Source organism: Microtus pennsylvanicus, chromosome 12, assembly GCF_037038515.1.
Source record: "Microtus pennsylvanicus isolate mMicPen1 chromosome 12, mMicPen1.hap1, whole genome shotgun sequence".
Taxonomy (NCBI): domain Eukaryota; kingdom Metazoa; phylum Chordata; class Mammalia; order Rodentia; family Cricetidae; genus Microtus; species Microtus pennsylvanicus.
This window is the reverse complement of record NC_134590.1, coordinates 44,564,977-44,591,297: the sequence shown is the minus strand read 5'-3', so window position 1 is coordinate 44,591,297 and position 26,321 is coordinate 44,564,977. Positions and strand designations below refer to the sequence as shown.

General features: G+C 38.2%; 1 protein-coding gene across 2 annotated transcripts in view; it reads left to right on the top strand.

Annotated features, from left to right (window-relative positions):
- The window catches only part of Stim2 (stromal interaction molecule 2), a 126,274-nt gene that overhangs the window by 80,854 nt on the left and 19,099 nt on the right, over positions 1–26,321 (top strand). For both annotated transcript variants that reach the window (XM_075943523.1, XM_075943522.1), the window contains exons 4-5: positions 22,050–22,161; positions 23,134–23,249. In XM_075943523.1, coding sequence (XP_075799638.1) covers positions 22,050–22,161; positions 23,134–23,249 — 228 coding nt within the window. The remainder of the gene's footprint in view (positions 1–22,049; positions 22,162–23,133; positions 23,250–26,321) is intronic.

Genomic DNA, 26,321 nt, shown 5'->3' with positions numbered 1-26,321 from the left:
AGACTTATGCAGTCAAGAAGTGTTATTTTCTGATTGTTTGTGACTTGTCCTTACTCTAGTTCTTTATGCTTGAGTGGGCCTACATTTTTCTGCATTCATAAATGCGAGGCTTGCAGAACAGAAAGAGAACCCTTTGAAGAAGGTAAAAATGAGGATTGTCCGTTTCACTGTTGGTGATGGATTACTTAGAAAACAGCAGTTTTTGAGCATCATATTTTTGTTTGCTTTCTTTTTACCATTTCCCCAGCAGTTGGGAATCAGTTGCATATGGATATGTGTTGAATTTTGTCTCATCAGTCCTTGGTTTGGAAAGGGGATAGGTAAGAGGGACTGTGAGTATAATCTTTTCTTGTTTTGCTTTGTTTTTTCTCTCTCTCTCTCTTCCTCCCTCTCCCTCCCTCCCTCCCTCCCTCCTGAGAAACCTTTCGCTGTAGTTTTCGAGCCTGTCCTGAAACTAGCTCTGTTGACTGGACTGGTCTTGAACTCACAGAGATCTGCTTGCCTCTGCCTTTCAAGTGCTGGGATTAAAGGTGTGTGTCACCATGCCTGGCTGAGACTGTGAATATAGTTCTGATGTTCAGATATGTGTTACTGATAGAGATTCGCTATATTAAATTCTACTTTACATGGAATAAATATCATTATTTTTAAAAAAGACAATATAAAACAATAGTGTTCTCTTCAGATACACTTAAGAAAGCATTTTCTTTCCAAGGAGGTCTTACACTTGAGTCCTCTCCCAATTCAGCTGACTATTATTATCTTAAAATCAACTCTAATAAACACAATATAAATTGGAAATGTAATGAAAAATTTGAGAATATTAGCCAAGGTTTTCAACTTATATGTGATTTCATTGTCTCATTTCTGAAAATGGGGTAAATTACATAGTACACACACACCACACACACACACACACACACACACACACACACACACACACACACACAGTCTATCTTTTTCATTTAGTTCCATGTCATAAAGATCAAGTTTTACTGGCCAAAAGACCATTAAGTAGGCATTTCTTTCTCTTTGCTGCATCATGACTAATACAATATTAAAACTAATGGAGCATTAGATACTTTAGATTTCAAGTCTTTTCTTCAGTTAGATATTCACTGCAATTATCAGTATGCAATTAAGAATCTGGATTAGTTTGACAAAATGAAGAATTGTCAATACCTCTTGAAAGAAGTTCAGTTTTTACTTCCACCATCAACTCTTTTTTGTTTTTATGCAGTAAGTTAAATGTTATCTTATTGCTTTTAAGTGCTCAACATAATAGACTTATCACTTAACAGAAATGGAAGTGTACTTCTATTTATGCCAGCACACAAAGGCTCAGGCTGGAGGATCACAAATTCAAGGTCTGTGTGGGCCACAGAATACATTCAGTTTACCAATACCAGATCTCAAAATGAAAAGCACAAAGAAGCTGGATATTTCAGTGGTAAAGCATCTGATCTCATGTGGAATGCCCTCAGTAATCCCTAGAACCATTTTGTGTGTGTGTGGGGGGGGTAGGGTTTGAGGGTGACATAGGAATTGGCAGTTCATTGAAAGAAAGGGAAGAAGAGACAGCCTTAGGGAATACTGGCGGGAATGCAAGGTCTGACTAATGAAATGAGCCTTAAGAGGGACACAAGGCAAATCAGAAAGGGAAGGTGGGCTGGAAACATGGCTTAGCCCATGAAGGATATGGCCTACAACCAAAAGTACAGAAAGGATGGTGCCATCCATATTTAGAGAGGGGAATGTTTTCAGGAAGTAGCTGTAGACGTTGGCAGGATAGTCTACCATGCTACAAAGTTCTCGTTAAGAGTCCCAGTGAAAAATCTGCCCCCTTGTTCTTAATACAAAGCATGATGTTACTCCAGCATGGATTTTGTGTTTATCACGTAAGCCTTGTGACTAATTATGTTTTTGTTTACTTGTATTAGCTATCATTAAGGATCTCGTGTATTTTCACATGTTCTTAACTCAGCTTCCTTTTGATTTCTGGCTCAGTGATAACATACATCTTTTATTTTCTTTATACTGCATGAATCTTTGTGAAAATTTTTTTTTCTCCTCTCTCTCTCCCTATAGTGGGAGATAGAGAAAGACCAAAAAAGTGGTTAGTATTATAGTTGGATGTAAAGAAATACTGTATAAAAAAATCCAAACCAAAATCTTAGATTTGGTAAGGAGCAGATCATTAACTTTGAAGGAATTGATTTAGGCATTGGTATGGTAAGTGGACCCACATATGCATGCAAACCTGCAAGAGAAGATTCAAATGTAATAATTGATACATGAGTGGATAAAGCATGGAATATAATTCAGTGAATTATTTATTCAAGCTTTAAAGGAAGAAAATTCTGACAATACGTTCAATATGGATGATTCTTGATGATACAATTCTAAGTGAAATAAATATGCCTAACAATGCAAATAAATATTATATAATTTTGAAGATGTGAAATGCTTAGTCAAAAATCACAGTGATAGAAGAATTGGTAGAAGTGAGAGTAGGGAATTATTACATAATTGTTACATACTAATTTCAGTTTCACAGGATGAAAGGTTTCTAAAATTGGATTTTGGTGATAGCAGCACAATAAAATGGACTTAACTTTGCTTGATCATACTCGTAAAAAGGGTAAAGATAGTAAATTCTATGTTATGTATTTTGTTATAAGAAAAAACCATCAAAGAGAGTGAGATAAGTAGGGATGGTGATTAACACCTTATTAAAGAGATAGTCACTGGGCTTTGGTGGCGCACGCCTTTAATCCCAGCACATGGGAGGCAGAGGCAGGCAGATCTCTGTGAGTTCGAGGCCAGCCTGGTCTGCAGAGTGAGTCCCTGTCTTGTAAAACAAAAAAACAAATCAAGAAAAAAAATAAAGGAAAGGGTAGAAGTAGTTGATATGAAAGGGAATTAAATGGTAGTTGCAAATGGGAAGTATGATTAAGCAAAAAGGTTTTTCTTGGGAACAAGTAGATATGATTGTACTTAAAACAGGGAAGCACTTGACAGAAGCACAAAAAAAATTCATCACAGCTAGTCATTTTTGAATAGCCATGTATGAGAGGTTGTCTGCCTCTATCGTCACATTTAACAACAGTATCTATTTCTTTTAGGAATAATTGTATTCTGAGTTTGAGCTGGGTGGTGGTGGCACAGAGTTCAAGGTCAACCTGGTTTACAGATTGAGTTTCAGGACCCCCAGAACTGTATAAACCCTGTCTCAAAAAAAAAAAAAGGTGGTGGTGGTACACACCTTTAATCCCAGCTCAAGAGGCAGAGGCAGGCAGATCTCTGTGAGTTTGAGGCCACCTGATCTACAAAATGAGTTCCAGGACAGTCAGGATTGTTACACAAAGAAACCCTGCCTTGAAAAATCAAAAAGTAAAAAAAAAGTGACTCCAGGCCTGCTCACCATTTTCAAATCTTTCTTCGAATTCATTGCTCGTTGGAGATTAGAACAACAATCCTTGTTAAGCAATGACCTTAACTTTTTGGAAGACATTGGAGATAATAGGAGAAAAGAGGTGAGGAGGAAAAAGGTCCAAGAAATTCTTTACTCTATAAATTGCCTTATGTATTTGTTTAGTTTCTCAATTATATATTGTAAGCTTATAAAATGCTAACATCATTCTTTTACATGTTTTACCCAATACCAAATATTTTGTGGCCGAATTTAATGATAGTGCTGCTCTAGCTCTCCCACGGTGAATAATAATAGGTTTCTGTATATTGTACCAGCTGTATTCCACTGGTCTAGAGCCTGTGGCCTTAGCAAAGGTAAGCTCATTCCACATTGGAGTGTGAGACAGTTGAAGATTTATCTGCTTTGGTAGTTGTCTGAATTCATATAGTCTGTTTTTAAGAGGCATGCTTAATTGCATGGATTTGACTATGACATTAGACTAAATTCTCTTTTTGAAGTGTAAGTGAAAACTTTGAAAGAGAGTAGGTTAAGTTGGTCTATTTTAAGGCTAGGTCTAGATTCTTTGAATAATTTTTAGAAATACCCCCCCTCCATGTAATCTCTCTAGCTTCTAAGAAAATTTGTATAATGTTTGACACTGGAGGCTGATTTCATCACAGAACTAAATGCTAATTCCTGTGCATAACTGATTGTTAGCCATGCTTCATGGTAGTATTCAGGCATCTAGACTGGCCTGACTTTGGGGTGTACACCCTTAGCTGTAGCCACTAAGAGCTCCTCCTGTACACATTCTCTTTTAAAAAGGCCCTGCCCACCTCCCATCAATCTCTCTTTCTCTGTCTCCATCTGTCTGTATTTCTGTCTCTTTCTCTTCCTTTCCTTTTCTCCCCTCCCTTCTCCTCCTCTCTTATCTTCTGTTACTCCCTATCCCCAGAGACCAATCTCCCCTCTTCTCTCCCCCCTTTTCCCATTCACTTCCCCCAAAGTTTCATGGCGTCTTTCTCTTGTGCAACACTTTTTTCTAAATTATAACACTTCATTGACTGGTTTGAAATTGCAGTATAATATATTTTCCTTCTTTTCTCTTTTTGCTGTAGAACTTTAAAATCTGAACACTTTATTTTAATAAGTTTGTTTCTTCTCTTCTTCTTCCTCCTCCTCCCCTTTCTTTTTCTTATTTTCTTTCTTTTTTCTGTTTTCACATGTAGACTTAATGTAATGAATACTTTTTGGTAAGGAAATAGATCATTAACAGTTTCCTTCATTGCAAGGGTCAAAGGAGAGATTCACTTCCTTCCTTCATTCAGTCAGTTACCAATAATTACTTAGTTATTTCTGTGAGGCATGCATTATTCTAGACATTGGGAATAGATATTCAATAAAGTAGATATGCTACCCTCATGGAATCAATAATTTCAGGGAGAGAATGAACACATTTGAATATCCATGTGCGTATAGGTACATTTACAATCAAACGACTGCTGGTACAGTTACGTGATAAAACTGACAGGGTAACAAAATAGCCAGTGATCAGTGAGGACAAGAGCTGTTTAAATAATATAGCTATTATTTATTAAATAATATAGGCTGTGTGTGTGTGTATGTGTGTGTGTGTGTGTGTGTACTGCCCATGCACATAAAAGCTTAAGGTTGATGGTGGAAATCTTTTCCACTTGTTCTTCTACTTTATTCTTTGAGGCATGGTCTCTGAATCAGAGGTGAAGCTAGCTGATGTCTGTAGTCTTGCTAGCTGGCTTGCTCTGGGGATTCCCCATCTTGGCCTTCTGAGGCTGAAATTACAGGGAGGTAGACGCACTTCCCCCGGCTTTTCCTTGGGTTCTGGGGTTCTCTTACTTACAAAGCAAGTGCTTTAATGCTAAGCCATCTTTCCAGTCTTGTGTAGAAGTTTGGACAAAGTATTTTCGTCATTCTTTTGGAAAGATTATTATAGTTCCTGTGTGGATATGGAGTCAAAAGCAAAACTTGAGAGCTTCTATTGAGGCTCTTAAGCAGAGGTGGATGATCTGGTGAGGACAAGGTGTCAGGGAGGTCAGTTGTTTTTCAAATATAAAAGAATGACTGGCAGTATTTACTGTGGAATCAGATTCTGCATAATTGATGCAGAATGAGAATGAGAATAAAGGTTTTGTGTTTCTGTGGTGTTACAATTTGGGAGGATTTGAATGATTAGGAAAAATACTGATTGAGTGGTTTTTAATGATGCAATGAGGTGGAGGACTAAGGGCTATGAGGTCAAGAAACAGTAAGATTTGAGAGAGAACACTGAGAAGTGTCTAAAGAGAAAGAAAGCCACAGAATGTGAGGGTCTAGAAACCTCTGGAAGAACATGCTTTAAGAATGAGTACAGAATCCAGAGAGGAGTTCAAGCCACAGGACAGCAGGCTTCTTAAGGTTAGACTGACGTAGAGGTCATTAGTGCTCTTTATAGACAAAGGTTTCATGCTGGTGGCCAAGTAAACATGGGGTGGATTAAACAGAAAGCGAAGGCAGTCAATACTGTTGACTTCCTGAGGGAGGCATAACGAATGAGTCTCTGATACCAGAAGGCAGACACGAGATGAAGAAAGTTATTTTGTGGGCTTGAAATGACCTAGCTGGATGTGTCACAACACCTGTAACTCCAGCTCCAAGGAATCCAGCCCCACTTCTAGCCTCTGCGATTCACACTCGCATGCTCAGACTCACACATTCCCGTAAAGAAAAAGCTTTTTAAAAAATTACTGTATTTTAAAGGATATGAAGTTTCTAGTGTTTTCAGCAGTAATTGATATGGAGGAAGACTGAACTATCACAATTGAAAAGCGACCCTTACAGAGCTGGAAAGTGCAAGCATATAATTAGACTTCTCATGTTGGTCTCACTATTTCCCTCCCCCCTTGAGACAAGGTTTCTCTGTGTAGCCCTGGCTGTTCTAGAACTCACTCTGTAGACCAGGCTGACCTGAAACTCAGAGATCCGCTTACCCCTGCCTCCTGAGTGTTGGGACTAAAGTTGTGGTTTCACTGTCTGATGAGTCAGGATTTGATTTGCTGTTTCCTAGAGTGTAGTTCTTGGGCTCTGTAGGCTTGCTTTTTCAAGGATGATGACCAAAGGGAAGAAGGCATCTTCCTTGCCTGTGCTAATTAGAAAATGCCAGGAAGTCAAATCCAAACCTATCATGGTTACATCCATGGTAGGTCTTATGGTTACTTCTCCCTTCTTTCATTCTCTCAGCTGATCAGAAGGAGAAAATGGAGTACCTAGCAGCACCCAGACTGTGCAGCCCAGTTAACAAGAGCAGCTAGACTGAGAAGAGCAGACAAGGACAGCCTTAGAGGCTTCTTGAGGGTGACTGGAGGGTGGGATCTGGCACCATAGATCATATGATACAACAATAAACAAACAAGTAAATAATGTAATATTTTATTAAATTTCATTTTTTCAAAATGGGCTAATGTAGTTCTGTAAACTGAAAAACAAACAAACAAAGCCTACCTATCAATAGTTTTCCTAGGTACTGTCTGGTACTTTGTACTGTAACAGATCAAAATTGACTGAGTTTGCTTAAGTTCACTGGACATGTTTAAATAATGAAAAACTTTCTTTTGAGAGAGAAGAGGTTTTACTGCGAGATAGTCAGGCTTGCCTTGTCATAGCTTCCTACATCAGATTTACAGGCATATGCCACTTCCCTCAGTATCACTGCAGAAGGGAAAATGTACAATGGAGATGGCATAAAACTTAGGGACACTGTGTACACTGATTTAGTTTGGAAATCTTGACAGGTGCCTCCCAATATTTGTACATTGGAAGGATAGATTTTTTCATAACACCTAAACATTCATAGAATACCAGTTGTTATTTATCACACTTCAATCATTACCAAGATGCCAAGACTGTTAGGATTTGTATAGTGTCATGTCTTTATTTGTATGAGAATTGGATCTGGGTTACTGTTGAATTTTCCCAGTGAGGCTCCTTCAGGATAGACAGTGGACACTAGTCAGTGCATACACCTGAAATTTACAAAGCCATCCAAAGGGTTGTCTAGAATGAAATGAACTGAATGAAATTTATGCTCTGGCAATGCTAAAGCATGCATGGACAGCCCATATATGTTCTGCTGAACTTGTCCACATTGGGTTTCGGGGTCTAAGTTGATGAGGATGACTGACCAGGTCTTTTCCTCAAGAGGGCACCAGATCTCATTACAGAGGGTTCTGAGTCACCATGTGGGAGAATTGAACTCAGGACCTTTGGAAGAGCAGGCAGTACTCTTAACTGTTGAGCCATCTAGTGTTCATAAAATATCCAAAGGTAACATCTATCACATCAAGGAGAAGCAATACTTTTCTGTTCCATGCTACTATGAAATAATAGTTCGCATAGTTTTTATTGGCTTTCTTCACTTGGTATAGTCTAGTGAGAGATCTGGTTAGTATTTTTTCAAAAACCAGTTCAACACCATTATAAAAAAGTCATTTTTTATATTAATAGGAAGCAAGGATCAGCATTCTCTGAAAAAAAATGGTATTATGCAGTATTTACACTAGTAGTTTTTGTTCAGGCTGAATGCATAAAACATAGGCCTTTGTCTAGATTATAAAAATTTATTTTACAAGTAAATCTGTTAGGTAGGACTTAGAGGTAAATTTTAGTTTGCTGGTAGTTCCATTGCAAGAAGTAATTCCTAGATAATAAAGTGTTTTACTTGCATGAACTGTTGAATACAAGAAGGACTAGTTTATAATTAAATAGGACTTTGAATTATATTTCATTAGATCATATTAATTCATCTCCAACACTTTCAACAACGAGAGCAGATTGCTTTCTTCTCCATTGGCACAGCCAGAGGTCTGCAAAAAAAAGAGAAAATAAAATTTCTAGAGCTAGTCACAAGACGACTAAGCAGTACAGTATAGATTTGGGAATCAGTGAGCAACCAGTTAGAACAGTATGAAATAGGCAGAAAGATTATTTTCAGCTCTAATGCATAAAGTTGAAAGTAAATATGAGATGTTTTAGTAATTTTAACCACATGTAATCACTATGTTCCTAAAACGACTTTTTAAATTATAGATAATTCCTCACTGCAAAGTCATGAATCAGCCTTTCTTTAAACTGCAGTTAAAACTCTCAGCTGCTTTTATAGTAATTATTGTTTTTATATAAATACCATAAACCTATTGTACAAGATTTCCAGTATTATGTATTTTCATCTTACATCTTCTCAACTTCTAAATGAATGCTAATGTAGACTTACTATAGGTTTTGAGACTTTTCACCTTTTCATTACTAATTATAGATGTTCCCCCTTTCCTAAATAGACAAGATCAATATCCCAAAGTGAGGAGAGCCTTGGGTTTGCTTCTTGTATTAAGATCTCCATATAATGTTCTCTAGAACTGTGATTTAGGGTGATTAAATTAATTACTGGGTTCTCTTTGTTCCCATTTGTAAAACGCAGCTAGTGGCAATCGTTCACCTAGACAGCTGAACTGAGGACCAGTGAGAACATTATTTGAGTGCTAATCAGAGCCCTGTGTTTGTTATTCTCATTGTCAGTGTTAAAGTGCTGGCTGGGCGTGGTGGCATATGCCTTAATCCCAGCACTTCAGAAACTAGAGCAGACAGATCTCTATGCATTATAGGCCAGCTTGTTCTATATAGGGAGTTCCAGAACAGCTAAACAAATAAAAACAAAGACCAGTTAATGTACTGGCTTCATGAAAATCACTAACTGCACAATTAATAGACTTTTTAAAATCTACATAAGAAAATTTTTGTTTTTAAAATTTGTTCCATAATTGAAATAAATCAAATTTAGAGAAATTGCCAGAACCAGAAAAAATTCCTTTTGCTGTTTGTCCAGATAACCCCATTGCCCATCCCAGTTTTGACATTTGTCCTAATAATGCTTACAGCTGAAAAGTGTGGGATTATGTATGATGCCCAGTGTGTTCCTAATTTAGGAACAAAAACTGCTACAAAATGATTTTTTTCATTGCTTTTTTTGTGGCATATGTGTCAGACTTACTGAAGATAGTGTCTGCTGCATTTCTGGAAGTGGACTTTGATCTCTTTTTAATGACATTTTTGTTTTTGCTTGACACAGGGTTTCATGTAATCCATGCCTGCATCACACTGGCTGTGTAGTTCAGGTGTATAGCCACACTCAGTTTTGTACAGTGCTGGGTGTTGAACTCAGGGCTTTGTGTGTACTGCCTAAGAACTCTGCCCACTGAGCTGTGCCCCAGCCCCTTTTTCTGAGGCTGTCACTTGAAAACTGTGTAAAAATATCATATTCCTCATATCATTTTCTCTCACTGTTTTAGTGTCCTTTAGATTTTTTCTTGGATTAACTGTTATATTGATAACTGCCAAATGGCAGCTTTTCAGATTCCATCATTCTTCTGTTTATTAGTTGGCATCCGACCGCAAGAGATTTAAGTAGAGTTCATTATTAAAATCTTGTCCTGTGAGGATGCTGGTTGATAATAGACATGTCTTGGAAGTAGCCCCTGGGAAAGAGCGACCACAGTGTCTCACTGGCTCTTAGAAGACTCATGTCTGCATGCATTCGCTCATACTGCCATTGATGCCAACTTTTTTCTTTTATTCTGTGGATTTTCATTTTGCAAGTCTTACTTTGATGCTCAAATGCCCAGGGTTGGCAAGTGGTCTTCTATGCTGCCTTTAGTAAACCTTAAATGATCCCCTCTATTATTATAGATGCATCATGCTGATTCTCAGTGCAAGTCTTGGAAACACTGATTATTTTAGTAGATGCTTATTTAGAAATTAAGATTCTAGAAAGAATGTTGCTCCTAGGATATTATTCTTAGATTTCTCAGTGGTCAAACTTAAACATTACAGCTTACTTATATTTCTTAATTAAAAATCCCTACTGTACTGGCCCATTCTCTTTGGAGGGATTTCTTGCTCAGCCTAGATACAGTGGGGAGGACCTTAATGTTGCCTCAAAGCTATGTGGTAGATTTTATTCCCTTTTCATGGGAAGCCTTATTCTCTCTGAGTAGTGGTTGAGGGGAGGATAAAGGGGGTGAAGGTGGAGGACTCGGGAGGAGGGGAAAGAGTGGAAGTGGGATTGGTATGTAAAATAAGAAAAAATAGTTTAAAAAATAAAAAAAAAACCCATGGGCTCAATGTAATTATTTACACCTCTAATTTCAGTCCAACACTATTGAGTGATTTTAACTTAACGCTTCACTGTTTGTATCTCCTTCATTGACAATAAAGTGGATAGGCTGTTATCCCCAGCATGTTTACTTACTCCTTCCCCCTGTTTACAGTCCTTTTGCTGACCCCATCAGACTGCTGCTGCCTCACTCCAGACCCTGCCTTGTGTGGGCTGCTGCCATGATAGGGCTGTTATCCCATTGCATAGGTGCTGGTCAGCAGTAACTTTCTTTTCATCCATGTGCGGAACTTGGCTACTTCTGAGTAATAGAAAGATTGTTGAGATTTGGAGAAAAGTTGGAGGATGCCTTAGAGGGCACTGTTCACGTCTTTGGGTGAGTCTGTCAGTGTGGATTTGTTTACTGGAGCACTTTATTCCTAGTTTGCACGTCTTATGTAACTAACTGCTGAGCTGCTGACAAACAAAGGTCCTCTGTAAATGAACTTGTTTAGTAACTTAGCATTTTAACCATTGTGCCACTGCTCAGAATTGAGGGAACTTTTCCTAAAAGTTATTTTTGCCACAATAACATTAAACCATGACTATATATTCTAAACAAAACCTAAAACATTCCATACCAAGTAAATATAGCTAATAATATTTATGAACCACTAGATTTTAAGATGCAAAATGTACTAGGAAAAGTCTCATGTAGTTGGAGATCAGACAAAATTTTGTGAGTAAAATTAGCAAGACTCTTTCTGCCATTGGAATTGGTGGGATTGTCAATTTTTAAGGAAAACAGGACTTTCAGGCTGTGAATGTTTGATGTGATAGTGAGCAGTGAAAGCTGTTTCTGCCCCTTTAATTCACTGGCCTTTAAAAGAAGGATTTCTTAGAATTTTTTCCTCTTTTTTTTTTGAGTTGGGGGGTGTTTGACTCCCTCAAAAATGAATGTATTTTGTTATATCATGTTCTGTGATAGTCCTGATAATTTTTGGATCCCAGTATTTTATTTATCCAGCACCTAATATTAATTACCGTGTGCCTGGTAAATATTTGCTGTATGAAGAAATAGTAAGTGGACTGTATAAAGATTTTTTTTTTAACATACTTAATTGACTTTGTTTTTCTTGTGCCTTATGTGGTGGCCGCAACTGGAGCCCGGGTCTTCAGAACAGAGACTCTGGTGCAGGTTTCACAAGATAGTCAGTGAATTCTTGATAAGAAATCCTGGTGAACACAGTCTCTTTCCAGAGGTTTGGGGTGGGGGTTGTCAGATAGCTTAGAGATGGCATCAAAGGTGGCCTTGGCAAAATTGTTCAAGGTGGCATTGTAGCCCGTAGCTGATGTGTGGCAGTCATCAGTACCGGCCATCAGCAGCAGCTTCCTGGGCACAATAGCAGAGATGATGCCAGGGCCAGGGATGAGATGCACTAGGACAGAGCCACCTATCATCTTCCATAGAACAGTGTGGGGCTGACCAGTCTTGTTCCTCAGTAGCCTGTCCCCACAGGAATGATGGGAAGCTTGGCCAAGATGATGGCCCTTTAGATGGCAGTGGCTACCTTATTGAAGCTCTTAACGTCAAGACCAGCACGACCATCGTAATTTTCATATCTTAGTTCGGGTTTCTATTGCTGTGAAGAGACACCATGACCATAGTAACTTATAAAGGAAAATCATTTAATTGGGACTAACTTACAGTTCAAGGTTTAGTTCATTATTATGGCAGGAAGCATGGAGGTATGTTGGCAGACATGGTGCTGGAGACGTGGCTAAGAGTTCTGCATCTGCAGGCAGCAGGAAGAGAAAGTGACACTGGCTTGAGCATTTGAAACCTCACAGCCCAACCCCAGTGACATACTTCCTTCAACAAGGCCACACCTCCTAACAGTGCCATTCCCTATGGCCTATGGGGACCATTTCCATTCAAATCACCACACCCCAATAGTGACAAATCCTTGAACCTGGTCTTTTGGAAATACTCCCAGGGAAAAGTCAATAATCTCATAATCCATAATGGGCAGTGAGAACAGGTATGTCTCCTCCAGGAACTTGATCTTCATATCACCAGGTGGCACAGTTTGTTGATATAGGATCTACTCATTATCTTTGGCCCTCCCTCTAAGAGCTAAATCTGAGGAAACTTTGTTGGCCTCCAGGTCCTCTGGGACCTCGTGCTACACCAGTATCACCTGCTATTTTCACAAAGAAGCCATTTTTTTAAGACTTAAAAAAGAAGAGGAAAGAAAGTGACACAAAATGAAAGCAAGCATTTCTAAAGCTAGTACTTAAAAATATAATTTTTGCTTGATATATTTTTTAGAAAATAGCATATTCATCACTTTATGACACAGCCACACTTTAGAAGAAATTTGTTGCTTTATCTAGAAATGCCATTAAGAGAAATCAGTCAAAATTGACTTCTTCCTGTTTGCCATGTTTGTTTAATAGAATCATTTGTGTCATATTCATGTACCCACAACTCATTTATTAAGTACTTCACAGTTGTTGATATGTCGAGAATATCCAGGTAAAGGAAACAATGCCGATCTTGAAAGAGTATTTCATTTGATATGAAACAGTATTTTAAAAAAAGAAAAAGAAGCTGAGTGGTGGTGGCGCATGCCTTTAATCCCAGCACTTGGGAGGCAGAGGCAGGAGGATCTTTGTGAGTTCGCGGCCAGCCTGGTCTACAAGACCTAGTTCCAGGACAGGCTCCAAAGCTACTGAAAAACCCTGTCTCAAAATACACCCCCCACCCACAAAGATTTATCTTGTCAGTGCCTGTGGAGGCCAGAAGAGGGCAGCAGACCTCCAGGAGTTGGAGTGACTGGCAGTTGTTAACTCACCTGATATGGGTGGAGGGAACTGAACTCTGGTCCCCTGAAAGAGTAACAACTGTTCTTAAATGTAAGCCATCTTGCCATTATCTCAGTTCATTATTAAAAGAAGAAATCTGAATATAAAGGGTAAAATGCATAAACATTTAGCTACTCTGTTCCTGAGGTAATAAATTTGTTCTATAACACAAAGATGTTTAAGAAAACTGGATTAAGCATGTTTTTTCTTACAGCCATTGAGCATGTTGCTGATGTTGAGTCATTTCTAGAGAAAACACTCAAGATTTTGCATATTCAGTGTTTTATTTCCTGCATTTGTGATTTAAAATATAAACCTAGTAATGTTCAGATAGTATATTTGAATGAATCATTTCTACATTTTGTTACAGGTTTAGGGACTCAGTATTTCTCTGAGTTCATTTCTTTGTTATGTTTTTGTTATCTCTCACTGTCTTTATAGGAGTAACCACTGGTAATATACATAGTTTAAATAATTGTTTTGGTTTATGGTAGAAAAAGGTTACAAAACCCTGTATAGCTGTAATTACTATTGGGAACAGGATATCCCTATAGTTTTTAAGTTTTGAATATCCAGAAATTTGCTAATGTCATTTTATGTTTTAAAAAGTCCTACACAGTTCTTACATGATGCAAAGCAAATATATAGAAGTATTCACACAACTACTACTCTCTGAACCTCCCAGGTGCAGGGCGTGACTCTACGTGTCCAAATATAGCATGATGCAGGGATTTAATCCATGTCAGAGACATGTCCTACTGGTTGACAACTAGGAATTTATATTCTGGCTCTGTTCTAAACACAAACCTTTCTCCGGGCAGCTGGCTGTCAGAGTGTCACTCACAGGTGACTACTGTACGTAGTCCATGAAACCAACTGAGGAAAGATGCAGTAGGCCTGCAGCTTTTCTACGCTTCATAAGAGGTTGCTTTCTCTCATGTTTATATCGTGTTTAATTAAAATTTTATTATCGGAGCCCTGCCTTTTTACAGCTTAGGTTAGTTGAAGCTTCCTGTGAGAAGTTACATAAAGAGAACTCTTGAGGCTTGGTAACGTGAAAGTCTTCATTTGAAATTGAATTTAATTTTGATAACTTCTGTCTAAATACATCCTTTTAGAATATTTTTGTAAATATGTTAATGGTTTCAAACATTTTTCAAGCCATCATGTCTTTGGAATTTTATAGAAATGTCAAAACATTTTCTAATGGACAACGTAAAATATCATTTCTTTTGTGATTTCTCTTCCCTGGTGCTCTTACAAACCTTTTGGTATTTTATAAGATTGTTTTCATGAAATAATCGCAAATACTGTATTTGGTTTTCCAGCACTGTCGTTGTCCGGTAGCAGCCTGGACCATAAATTATTTCTGTGGACCGGCATGGAGGCACGGGATTAAAGATGCAACTCACATGGCTTTATCGGGAGGGACATTCTCAGTGGTCCCTCATGAAATCCTGAGTTCACATCCTGAAAATTCCTCTAGTTTATTCTCCAAACAGCCTTTATACCAAAATGTAAACTGAGGGGTAAATTTATTAGCATTCTGTTTCCTAGGTAACCAGGTGAATGGCCTTCAGTCATGTCCACATCTACCCATGCTTGCTGTCACATAGGCTGACACCTCTTTTTAGGCATCCTCCAAATTACAAAGAAGGAGCAAAACAACATCCTGACCCTTTGTTAGGGTAGCGACAGCCTATCTGGAAGTGTACGTGACCACCTCAGGTACTAACTATGGCCTGAGAGCCTGGCTGTCACACCATGTAGAAATATGGGCCTCCACAGCACGGACCCATTGTTCTATATAACGGCATCAGAAGTGGGTCTGTGCAAATAACTCTTCTATCAGTTGCTTCTTAACACCAAGAGCACCTTAACTCTAAGGTCGTGTATGGTACAGCAGCTAAGAGCTAGTAAAAGTTAAATGCAGAATTATGAACCTGTTCTGATGAAGCTCTAGCACAGCCAGCCCTGAACAAGACTGTGGTTTGAAATTTTCTGAGAATGAAGAAAGGTATGGAGAGGAGGAAGAACATGATGGTAATAGTTTGAGCTTTGAAGCCTACAGTAATTTTGGTATTTATATACTACCTATTTGGAGTATTAATTTGGGAATTGTTTATAAGCTCTCTGATCTACAGCTTCCTGATCTAAAAACCAAAAATTATAGTATTACCTCTGAATATAATATATATATATATATGTATATAATTTCAATATATATATATGTAGTATGAGCTGCGGGCCTCTTCCCACAGCCCAGCTCCTGGCCGCCTGGCTAGCTTATACCCTGAAATAACAACATACAAACTGTATTTATTTAAACACTACCTGGCCCATTTCTATTAATGTGTGTAGCACCTAGGTGCGCTTACCAGGAAGATTCTAGCCTACGTCCATCCTGGGTTGGAGCTTCATCGTGTCTGCCTGGGAGAGGGGAGCGTGGCGTCTGAGCTCATTTCCTCTTCCTCCCAGCATTCTGTTCTGTTTACTCCACCCACCTATGTTCTAACCTGTCAGGGCAAGCAGTTTCTTTATTGATTAAGCAATGAAATCAACAGATTGATATATGACACTCCCACATCATATATACTATAATATTCTGTCTTAGTATTGTTGAATTTCATGAATTAAGTCATGGGAATCTTTTAGGTTAAAATATTGGCAATTACCAATATATCTTTAGACACAGAAATGCTTTATGGTTAGATGATATTTTTATTAGTATTTTGGTGATTTTATGAACATCTTTAAGATTTAGAGAATTAGCATGAATGGAAATTTTAACTTAATATTTATATTCAATAAACTATAAACTTTTTTAGGACTGTAATGTAATGTAAGTGTGACTAATGACTGTGTTGGCTTTATAAGATTGTCTTTTGTGGATGAAAGGAACAAATGATTTGTATAGTTCATTCTTGTAGTTTTGATTTCACAGCATACTGATTGATATATTAGGTGTACTTAAGCTAGGAAATGGACCAAAAGCACAAAAGCCTTTTCTTATACTCCTTTCAACCAACAGCTGTAAATTTGTGCCCCATTATGTTCTAGGTGGGATCTTTTCTAGAACCAAGGATTCTGTAGTGCTGCTTTCATCAGAGATGAGATACTCTGAGAGTAGTATTGTTTATTTTTATTACCACTCCTGGGTCACAAGTATATAATTCAAACTAAAACTGATTCCTTTTAAAGGAAGGGTGTTACACATTCATTAAATACTTAAATGGTAATTTTATGTAGGAATATAATAGTATCTTGTGTGGTATGGAAGCTCAATATAGTATGACATGAGATGTTAGCAGGTAGTTAGCAAAATAAGGCAGCTCACATGCTATGCCATTTTGTAGAAACAATAAATACCATAGAAATTCAGGGGTAGAGATCTCTGCCAGCTAGAGCATTTCATCCAGTTCTAACCTAGTTGTAACCTGCCTGTGTCCCTATGTATTGTTCATGTCTTTCTTAGAAGGCTGTTTCAGTTGGGGCAATATGGCCTCTGTTGGTGAATGTATCTACCACTTCCTATCTCTTAATTCTCATTTCTTGAACCTTGCACTTTGAGAAAGCTTTTGCTTTTAGGCCTGGTTTTCATCTTTATCATGAGCTGTTCTAAAAAAGCTTTGTATGGTAGGATTGGCAAGTAGAGTAGAAGGGGACGGCAGCAACAAAGTTGTTTTCTTTTTTCAAGCTGAGGAACTATAGAAATTGTCCTGTTAGCAAAAAAGAGTTGTTTTTTAATCTCCAGTTGTCTGGCCTTCCACATCTTATACTAGAGCTCCATCTTTCCTGAAGTTCTGATTCTACTCAGCATCCTTTTTCCTACCACTCTTGCTCTTCAGAACCCTCACCAAGTGTGGTGCACACCTTTAATCCCAGTACTCAGGAGGCAGAGGCACAGGATCTCTGTGAGTATGAGGCCAACGTGGTCTGCTAGTAAGTTCTGGTAGAGAAACACGGTGTCACCAAGAAAAAAAGGGAAGAAAATGTATAAAATGTATTGGCTTTTTGAAATATTATTTTCAGGTTGTTAGAGTGTTTCTTCCCATGCACAGTCATATTTTCTATCATGAAAAATTCACATCACTATTGCTCCCTCCAACTTCAGTAGCCCCATGTATAATTGACGTCTCATGGAGAGCCACAAGTCCACTGAGGCAACCACTTGTAGTAGATTACTTGTTGATAACATGCTGTGCTTGTATGCTATTATTACTAAATTTCTAAGAAAAAAAATATCTCATGTTGGTAGTATCAGGCTTTTTCTTTTTGGTCACCAACCAGCTCCCATTATTAGTTTTGAATGCTCAGCCTAGCTTAGGGACATTTCTGGCTAGCTCTTTTAAATTAACCTGTATTTCTTTATCTACCTTTAGCCTTGGGCTTTCCTATGTTTCTTCGGTATATTGTCCTTTCACTGCTTCTCTGTGTCTGGCTGACCTTTGCCTGGCTTCTTGCTCTGGGCATCTCCCTTATTCTCTCCTTTTCTTCTTCTTCTTCCTGGTTCTTCTTTTTTGAGCCTAGTTTTCTCCTTCTATTTATTCTCCCTGTAGTCCCACCTATCCTTTCTCTGCCTAGCTTTTGGCCATTTAGCTCTTTATTTGACCTCTCGGGTGCCTTAGGCAGGCAAGGTGAAACAAATACAGCACATCTTTTCACAATTAAACAAATGCAGCATAAACAAAAGTAATACAGCTTTACACAGTTATATTCTGCATCATAAACAAATGTAGCACTCCTTTGCATAGTTGAATAATATTGTACAACAGTTATGAGCATGTTTCACACGTGTTAGTTGATAGACTTGTGTGACCATATGTGTGATTGCTTGGCCAGGTGTCTTGTTACGGAATCTAGAGACAGCTACATTTCACTGTCATTATAGGATACAAGTAAAAATGGATGAGTAGGTGTATATTAAACAAAAATTCCTTAATCAAAGGAATGGCATTTTAATAAAAGAATAAGTTTCTAGGCTGACGAGTTGGCAAAGCGAGTAAAGGGAATTGCTGCCAAGTCTGACTTTTATTCCTGAAACCCACAGGTAGAAGGAGGTAACTGACTCTTGAAAATTGTTCTTTACCTCCACATCTAAAACACACACACATGCACACTTATTTGCACACTTGTACACACACATACAGTAAATAGTACAAACACTTTTTTTTAAAAAAGAGTAAGTTCCTAGTCTCTTAGCACTCCTCATCCAGAGAGCAAGTTGGTTGAGGACAATCGCTTGTGCGTTTGGTTAGTCTCCTCGTAGACGCGTGTATAGATGACGAAAGAACACAAAGGACGATAGCTATAATATTGGAGTGGGTGGTAGGCAAAATGTCTGCAGGAAGGATTTCCTAATTTGAGTCATTAAGAGTTAAGGACAAGACGGAAGAAAGGAAAGCTTTTCTGAGTTGAAGAGTGGCAGGAGATACAGGGACACAGCACATTTGAAAAGCTGCAGATCGTGAGGGTCAGAGGGGATGCTGCTGCACAGTGGTCAGCAGTGCTTGAAACAGCTTAGTCTGAAACCTACTGTGGCCATTTACTAATTTGTTATACCTAATTAAGAGCTTTATTTACTTTGAGAAAAGCATAGGCTCAGCGTGGGAATAAAAGTGCTCACTACAGAGTTGCTTCAGTGTCTATGTGAAATAACATTCATAAATCTGGTATGTAGTAGATAGTTAATGTTAGCAGCAGTTTTTATTGGTGTCCTGGCTGCTTTTAGAATTTGATTTTCCCTGTAAGCATTCTGTAATGAAGTGTTCTTGGTTGACTATTTAATTTGTGGTGCTTCAGATAGCAGCCCTCTTTTGTTATAATGGAATTGTAAAGACAGGATTTTAAAGCTAGCATAGATCAATTTGTTGGTGTGCTTATTTAAAAAGTGAACCTGAGTTAAAGAGTCCATCTGTAATGGTGCTGTGACTGGCTGTACAGTGCAGCCTGATACGTCTCTTCCCATCCCAGAGTTCTCCTCATTAGTGTTGGAACTAGTTGCAGACATCACTGAAACAACAATCTATAGCACTTGCCACAATTTAGAGCAAAAATATTTTGTTAGCAGTTCCAAACTCTGAATAAATTGCTAAGTGCATTTTTAAAAATGTGCCTTTCACTGCTTGCCCTCTGGTGTAGGTACACGTCAGCCGCGTAGCTTGAAGAAGCTCAGTTACAGGTGGGCAGAAGGGACAGGGTAGCCTCAGAGAGCTCTTTAACATTGAGGATTTCTTATGCAAACAAGCTTTTGTTAGTTTCCTCATTGAAATGTGAATAGATTTTGTAGTACTTACCCTTTAAGTCTGATCTGCTTCAGTTTACATAGCACTAAGCTTACAATAATTTCTGCGTGCATGCTTAGCATAGAGTGCTCAGCAAGGGACCTACCTGTTTTTTAGTGGGATAAGCAGATACTGAAAGAATTCCTTTTCTTATAGATAATTGTAACTTATTAAGTTCTGTGAGAAAAGAAGTCCAGAATGATTTATGAAGAGGTGAAGTTTTAGCTAAGAAAGGAAGGTTCAACAAAATACAAGCGATGATAGGATAAAATGGGTAAGAATGAGTTTCCCTGAGGACTGAAAAGACAGGCAGTCTTTGGAGCAGAGTAAACTAATACAAGACCCAAGTCCTGGTCATGAGAAGAAATGAAAGGGTATTTGCAAGGCATCTTCAAGGAACCCAGAGAGCAAGTGGCAAAGTAAGTTTTCTCCTCGAGTAATTTTGTCTTATTTTAAAGATACATTCAAAAGAAAACTAGTTCTACAAACAAAGCTACTTTAGAATCAGCACAACTGTCTACTCAAGTAGAGTAGTAGCACTTTCGTCCCCTCTTTATTTGATTTTCTTCCTTTGAATCTGGCCTCCATGGAAATTGGGGCAGTATTTGATGTGCTGGATCGCTTGATCAGGACTTTTCCTATTGAAAAATTAAAAGTCAAAGAGAATCTTCTCTTGTTTTCCTGGCTTAGAGTTTGTGTGGGTGTGTGCAGTGCAGCTGTGCTGTGGGTTTCTTGGCAGTCAGATGGGGCAGTTCTCCATGTAGTCATCCCAGAAGGAAGAAGCCTTCGTGTAAAAAGCCTACTTTGACTGGATTAGATTCAGCGGGAGGCATCCAGGCCTGAGCTCCTTGGCTGGTATCCTCCTTTGTTTGGCTCCATGGATCCAGCAGCCTCAGGCCCATATACAGGCATTATGACAGAGCTCTATCAAGAGGAGAACATGAGAAACAGCTATGTCTCAGTATAAAATCGCCACTTAGCAATACAGTTTTAAAATAAAGTTTTTATTGTTAATTATGATTCATTCAGTTTTTTTCTTTAAAGAACACATTGTAAAAGGCATACTGTGAAAAAAATTGCATGCAAATGTGAATTCAGAATTTTCTATAATTTATGAGAATGCTCTTTTCCTAGATCCGTTTTTGCACAGATGGATTCACAGCGCTGTGCTCAGTGCTTCCTTGTTGCCTTCAGCCCCATTTGCCCTCTTGTGTGGTCTGTAAACACTTCGTTTTCCCAAATCCTCAGATTAAATGCACATAATATGCAACTCTCCATTTCTCAAGCACACTCACAGCCTTCCCTTGGATAAACTCAATGTAGCCCATTACACACTGCAAGCAGACAAAAGCCTCTGACTTGATTCTTAGGGCTTTTGACTTCTTTATATCTTTGCTCTTAGTTGTTATTTTCAATGAAGTACAGAGTTTATGGTTAGTTCGTCTGTGTTCAAATCCAGCCTTTCCTAATGTATTCTGACTTCCTGCCTATTTCTCAAAAAAAAAAACACAACACAACAAAACAAACACCCCCCCCAAAAAAAAAACAAAAACCAAAAAAATAAAAAAAGCAAAGCAAAACAAAAAAAAAAAAAACCCAGTAGGACTTTAATGTTAGCATTTCTCTCTGGTTGGGGTATTTTTCTTTCAGATCTTCAGAATTTCTATGAGTTTTTATTTTAGGTTTTAGTTGATATAGTCAACTCAGAGGGCTTATCACCCCACCCTTTTTCTGTATGTATGCACATGAGATTTCTCCCTTCCCCATTTTCCTTAATGACTAACATAATTTAAACTTTTCCTCCCCATCCTTTATTTCTAAGTTGTCCTACCTGAGTCCTTGCCCAAGGATTTTAGCTTCCACAGGGGCAAAGGTTTCCCACATCTTGTTCACAACCATATGCTGTGATGCTTAGGCTGGACCTGGTTTTTTGAGGGCATTTCATAGTATTGTATGCATTAATGGGCTAGGTGACGTGTCAGTCAAATCTGTATCTGTTAAGTTATCTATACCCAGCAAAATGGATTATTTCATCCTTTAAAAGCTCTGTATTGATACTTATTTTAGAACTAGTTTTACTGCTATTTGCCTTAATTGCTTTTATATGTTTCTTCTGTTTTAGATTCTGTCTTTAGGAAAACAAGTAGAGGTCTCATTATTTTGAGTTTACCATAGAGTGCTAGATATTATTTTAGTACTGTTTATTGAATTTAGTTGAAAATTTAATATTCCATCTTTGCTTCCCCTAAAGTTATATAGATGTGTACAGCTTTTAATTTTGAGAACAGTGTGCTTTAAAATATACCTCCTTTCTGTCTTGCAGTTCATAATTGGACAGTTGAGGATACCCTGCAGTGGTTGGTAGAATTTGTTGAACTTCCGCAATATGAGAAGAATTTTAGGGATAATAATGTGAAGGGAACAACACTTCCCAGGTCAGTGGTACCCAGATGGCTTTTCCACACATTGAGAAGTGTATTTTAGATGATGGCAATTTTCAGTTCTGAACCTGCAAGATAATTCTGGGGCTGATGGCATAAAAGAAATACTATAAATATATCTGTTTTAAGTATTTTATCTATTTTCTTGTTACAGTTTTATTCTTTGTGCATTCATATATATGTATGTGTATTTGGGGCGTGAGTGTGGGTACATGTAGATGGCACATGTGTGTAGAAGTTAGAGAACGACCTTAGATGGTGCTCTGTAACTTGACCTTGTTTGAGACAGGGCCTCTTTGTTATCAGTGTTTGTGCACATCAGGTTAGCTGGCTCCCAAGCTTCTGAGTATACATGACTTAAACTTTTCCTTCTCCACCTTCTTTATTTCTTAGTTCAAGTGTCTCTTGCCTGTTCCTCCTAACTCACTGAAGGATTGCATGTTGCATGAATCCCTCCACCCCTCAACCTACCCAAGAAGGCTTCTTATCTTCCATTTAGGTTTTCATCTTAAGAAGTTAAGCACTAAGAGTATAGCGGGAGCTTTTTCAACTACTGCTAACTAAAAGCTCTTAAAGTAAGAACTGTTTAACATCTGCTAAAAATGTTTAATAAGTCCCATAACTATTTTATTTTTCTTTGTGAAAATGCCATCATTAGGTAATTATTATGAAATACTGTATTTCATAAATTTCTCAATTACAGTAAGTTATAATAGAAAGGAACTTTAGAAAAGAGCAGCTCATCATTATAGCAACACAATTATCAGCCCAAGGAAGGCTTCCAGTAGCTAAGTTTTATGAAAGGGTTTCTGAAGTGTGGTGTGCTTCATACAGATGAACTCTTGATTCAGATGAACTCTCAACAGTGATCACCAGCCTGTGAAGTAGTAAATATTGTTGCTTGTGTATTGAAATTTGTATATTAGAAATACTTTGTTTATTACATGAACTTTTTTCTGTGTACAGGATAGCAGTTCATGAAACTTCATTTATGATTTCCCAGTTGAAAATCAGCGACCGGAGTCACCGACAGAAACTTCAACTCAAAGCACTAGATGTGGTTTTGTTCGGGCCTTTGACACGTTAGTATCTCTTTCATTCAGTGTGATCCAGTAGTGTAGTCTGCCCATCCCTGTGTTGAGTAAGAAAACAGAATGGAGAAGCGCAGATCAACAAGAAGAGCCACTTGCTGACTGCGAAGGAAATATGGCTCATAGGATGAGCTTTTCTGCCATAAAAACGTGAATTTTCAAAAGTAGTTACTAAGTAAAAGTAATTTTAAAATTTTCTCAGTGGTTACACATGTTCTTTCCAAGAAAGCAGTGTGCAGAAGGCCTTTAGGAAACATCACAGCTGAGCTAGCAATGATGATGGATCTTTTATACAAATGCTAATTTCATTATTAGCTTGCTTTGGGGACTTGTGTTTACTGCTAAACACCAAAAGAGGGTCATGCCTATCTTTTCTTGGGATATGCAGTTCTTGGTTCTTTTTTTTTTTTAAATTTTATTTATTAAAAATTTCCACCTCCTCCATTTACTTCCCCCTCCCCCAGCACTCCTTCCTTCTCCCTCTCTAGTCCTAAGAGCAGTCAGGGTTCCCTGACCTGTGGGAAGTCCAAGGTCCTCCCCCCTCCATCCAGGTCTGGGAAGGTGAACATCCAAACTGGCTAGGCTCCCACAAAGTCAGTACATGCAGTAGGATCAAAACCCAGTCCCATTGACCTTGGTTTCTTATCAGCCCTCATTGTCTGCCACGTTCAGAGAGTCCGGTTTGATCACATGCTCCATCAGTCCCAGTCCAGCTGGCCTTGGTGAGCTCCCATTAGATCAGTCCCACGGTCTCAGTGGGTGGACACACCCCTCGCGGTCCCAACTTCCTTGCTCATGTTCTCCCTCTTTCTGCTCTTCATTTGGACCTTGGGAGCTCATGGAAGGCCTGTAACGGGTAGACTGTACTTGTTCTTCAAGTGTGATCTTAGATTGTGAGCAGCAGTATCACCTGGGGCTCTCCCTGGGCCTTCTGACTGTGCTTTCCTCTTTAGCGGAATGTTCAAGACATTTGTATAATAAATTTGTGATGCTTTGGGATCAGATTTATTCTCTTTAATTTTATAATTCATTCAACTTAGTGAGCATTTAATTATTTGATAAATGTTCTGGATCTCCCACTCCAGATAATTACATGGAAAGAAATCAATCAGGAACCAATTGCATATCTAACTTGACTTTAACATTATTTACTTATTAACTTCTCTAAGAGAAGAAAATGTTGGAATTTTATACCCTGTTAATTTGAAATAAAATGATAATAGAATATAAAAAAGTAGTTACTAATGGAAAAATCTGTGAAACTGGCTAGGTGATAATTTAGATTTCTATATTAAAAATGTTGGAGTATTGTGACTGTTGAAGTTAATTCAGCTGGATGTTCACCCTTAAGAATATGGCAGTTTAACTATTCTGATGACACCAGTAGTAAGTCCTAACAGTGTCACTAGCCACCAGGAAAAGAACTTTGAAGATGTAGATCAGACGCAGAGATCCTTTGAAGCTGTAGAAGGAACACAAGTCTAGTAGGAACACCAGGTGGACACTGTTATTTGATTGATCTGAAAAGGAATGTGTAGGAAACTGTTATGACATATTTTTATTTAAAAATTTTAAGTTGGACAGGAATATTTTTTTCCCAGAAGGGAAGTTTAATATGTTTATTTAATAAAAATTTTCTAAAAATGTTTGGAGGAAGTGTTTGAACAGTATATATTTTAGAAGAATTCTGTTTTATTGTTTCAGAATCCTAAAAGGAATAACAAAATTAATACAAGGAGTATGGCATTTTACAGAATACAGATTAGGAAACTAACGTTATTTCTCCCTGGATCCTGGAGTGTACCTGTTAACTCTGATTGAGATGGGCTCTTATACTGAAGGCTGAAGGGAATGGTTCAGTGATCACCTGACTGATCATGATTCTGTTTTGGCTGGAGCTAAGTGAGCAGTTGTTAAAACAGCCAGAATTCCTTTGTGAGCTGGTGGGCATTACAAGAGAGGAAGTAGAGAGCCCTGCTAAAAATGCCCAGGATCCCTGAACTTTGCTCCTTGCCCTAAGTCCTTGACTGAATCCACTACATGATTGTTTTGTGTGAAATTTTGTCTTTTTCCTAGGAGCTGATTAGTAAAAACAGGAATTAAAGGTAGAGATTTTTTTCTACATAGGAACAGGCTGCTTCATAATCCAGAGAATATGGTATTATCAAATTGTTTTTAAAAATATTGTTAAATGTGCACTTTAATAAGCAAACCAGCTAAGAAATTAATGATGTATTATCTTTTAAATATTTTTTTTTGTTCTGGAATTATCATTTGACTGAGCAAGTACCATAGTGTAATGCCCAAGCTAGATTTTGTATAATAATTCATGTTGTCAAATGAAAATATACATTTTAATGAAGTTTTCACTTAACTCCTTTCCAGTGTGTAATGCTTTGGAATTTGGGACTGGTCAATCTGCGTATTGTTATTCCTGGAGATTATATTTCAGACAGAGTCAGAATAGGGCTATGGTTGAAATGAAACCTGAGCTGAACCTCCCAATTGGAAGCAGAACTACAAGCAATCCCTTTTGAGACTGTAGCTTCCTGCAGTGCATGTTTTGCATTGCAGGTGAGGGTGTGTGCTTTGGAAATATGAAGCACTGAGACTTTCTAGCATAGAGACAGGCATGAATGAACCATGGATTTGCTAGCAACTTGAGGTTTCTGTTATGTTTCTCCATAGGAAGCATGCAGAATGTCCTGTGGCAGGAGCACTAAGTGTTTAGGCAGTGACTTCGTTAGTTATTATTGCTGTGATGAAACATATGACCAAAGCAACTGGGGAGCACAGTGTTTATTCAGCTTATGCTTCCATATCACTGTTCATCACTGAAGGAAGTCAGGACAGGAGCTCAAGAAGAGCAGGAACCTGGAGCTATGAGCTGACAAACAGGCTATGGAGGAGTGCTGCTCCTGGCTTGCTCTTCATGGCTTGCTTTTCATGGCTTGCTCATCTTGCTTTCTTATGGAACACAGGATAACCAGCCCAGGGATGACCCCAAATCAATGAATTGCTGATTAAGTAAATGCCATACAGACTTGTTTATAGCCTGATCTT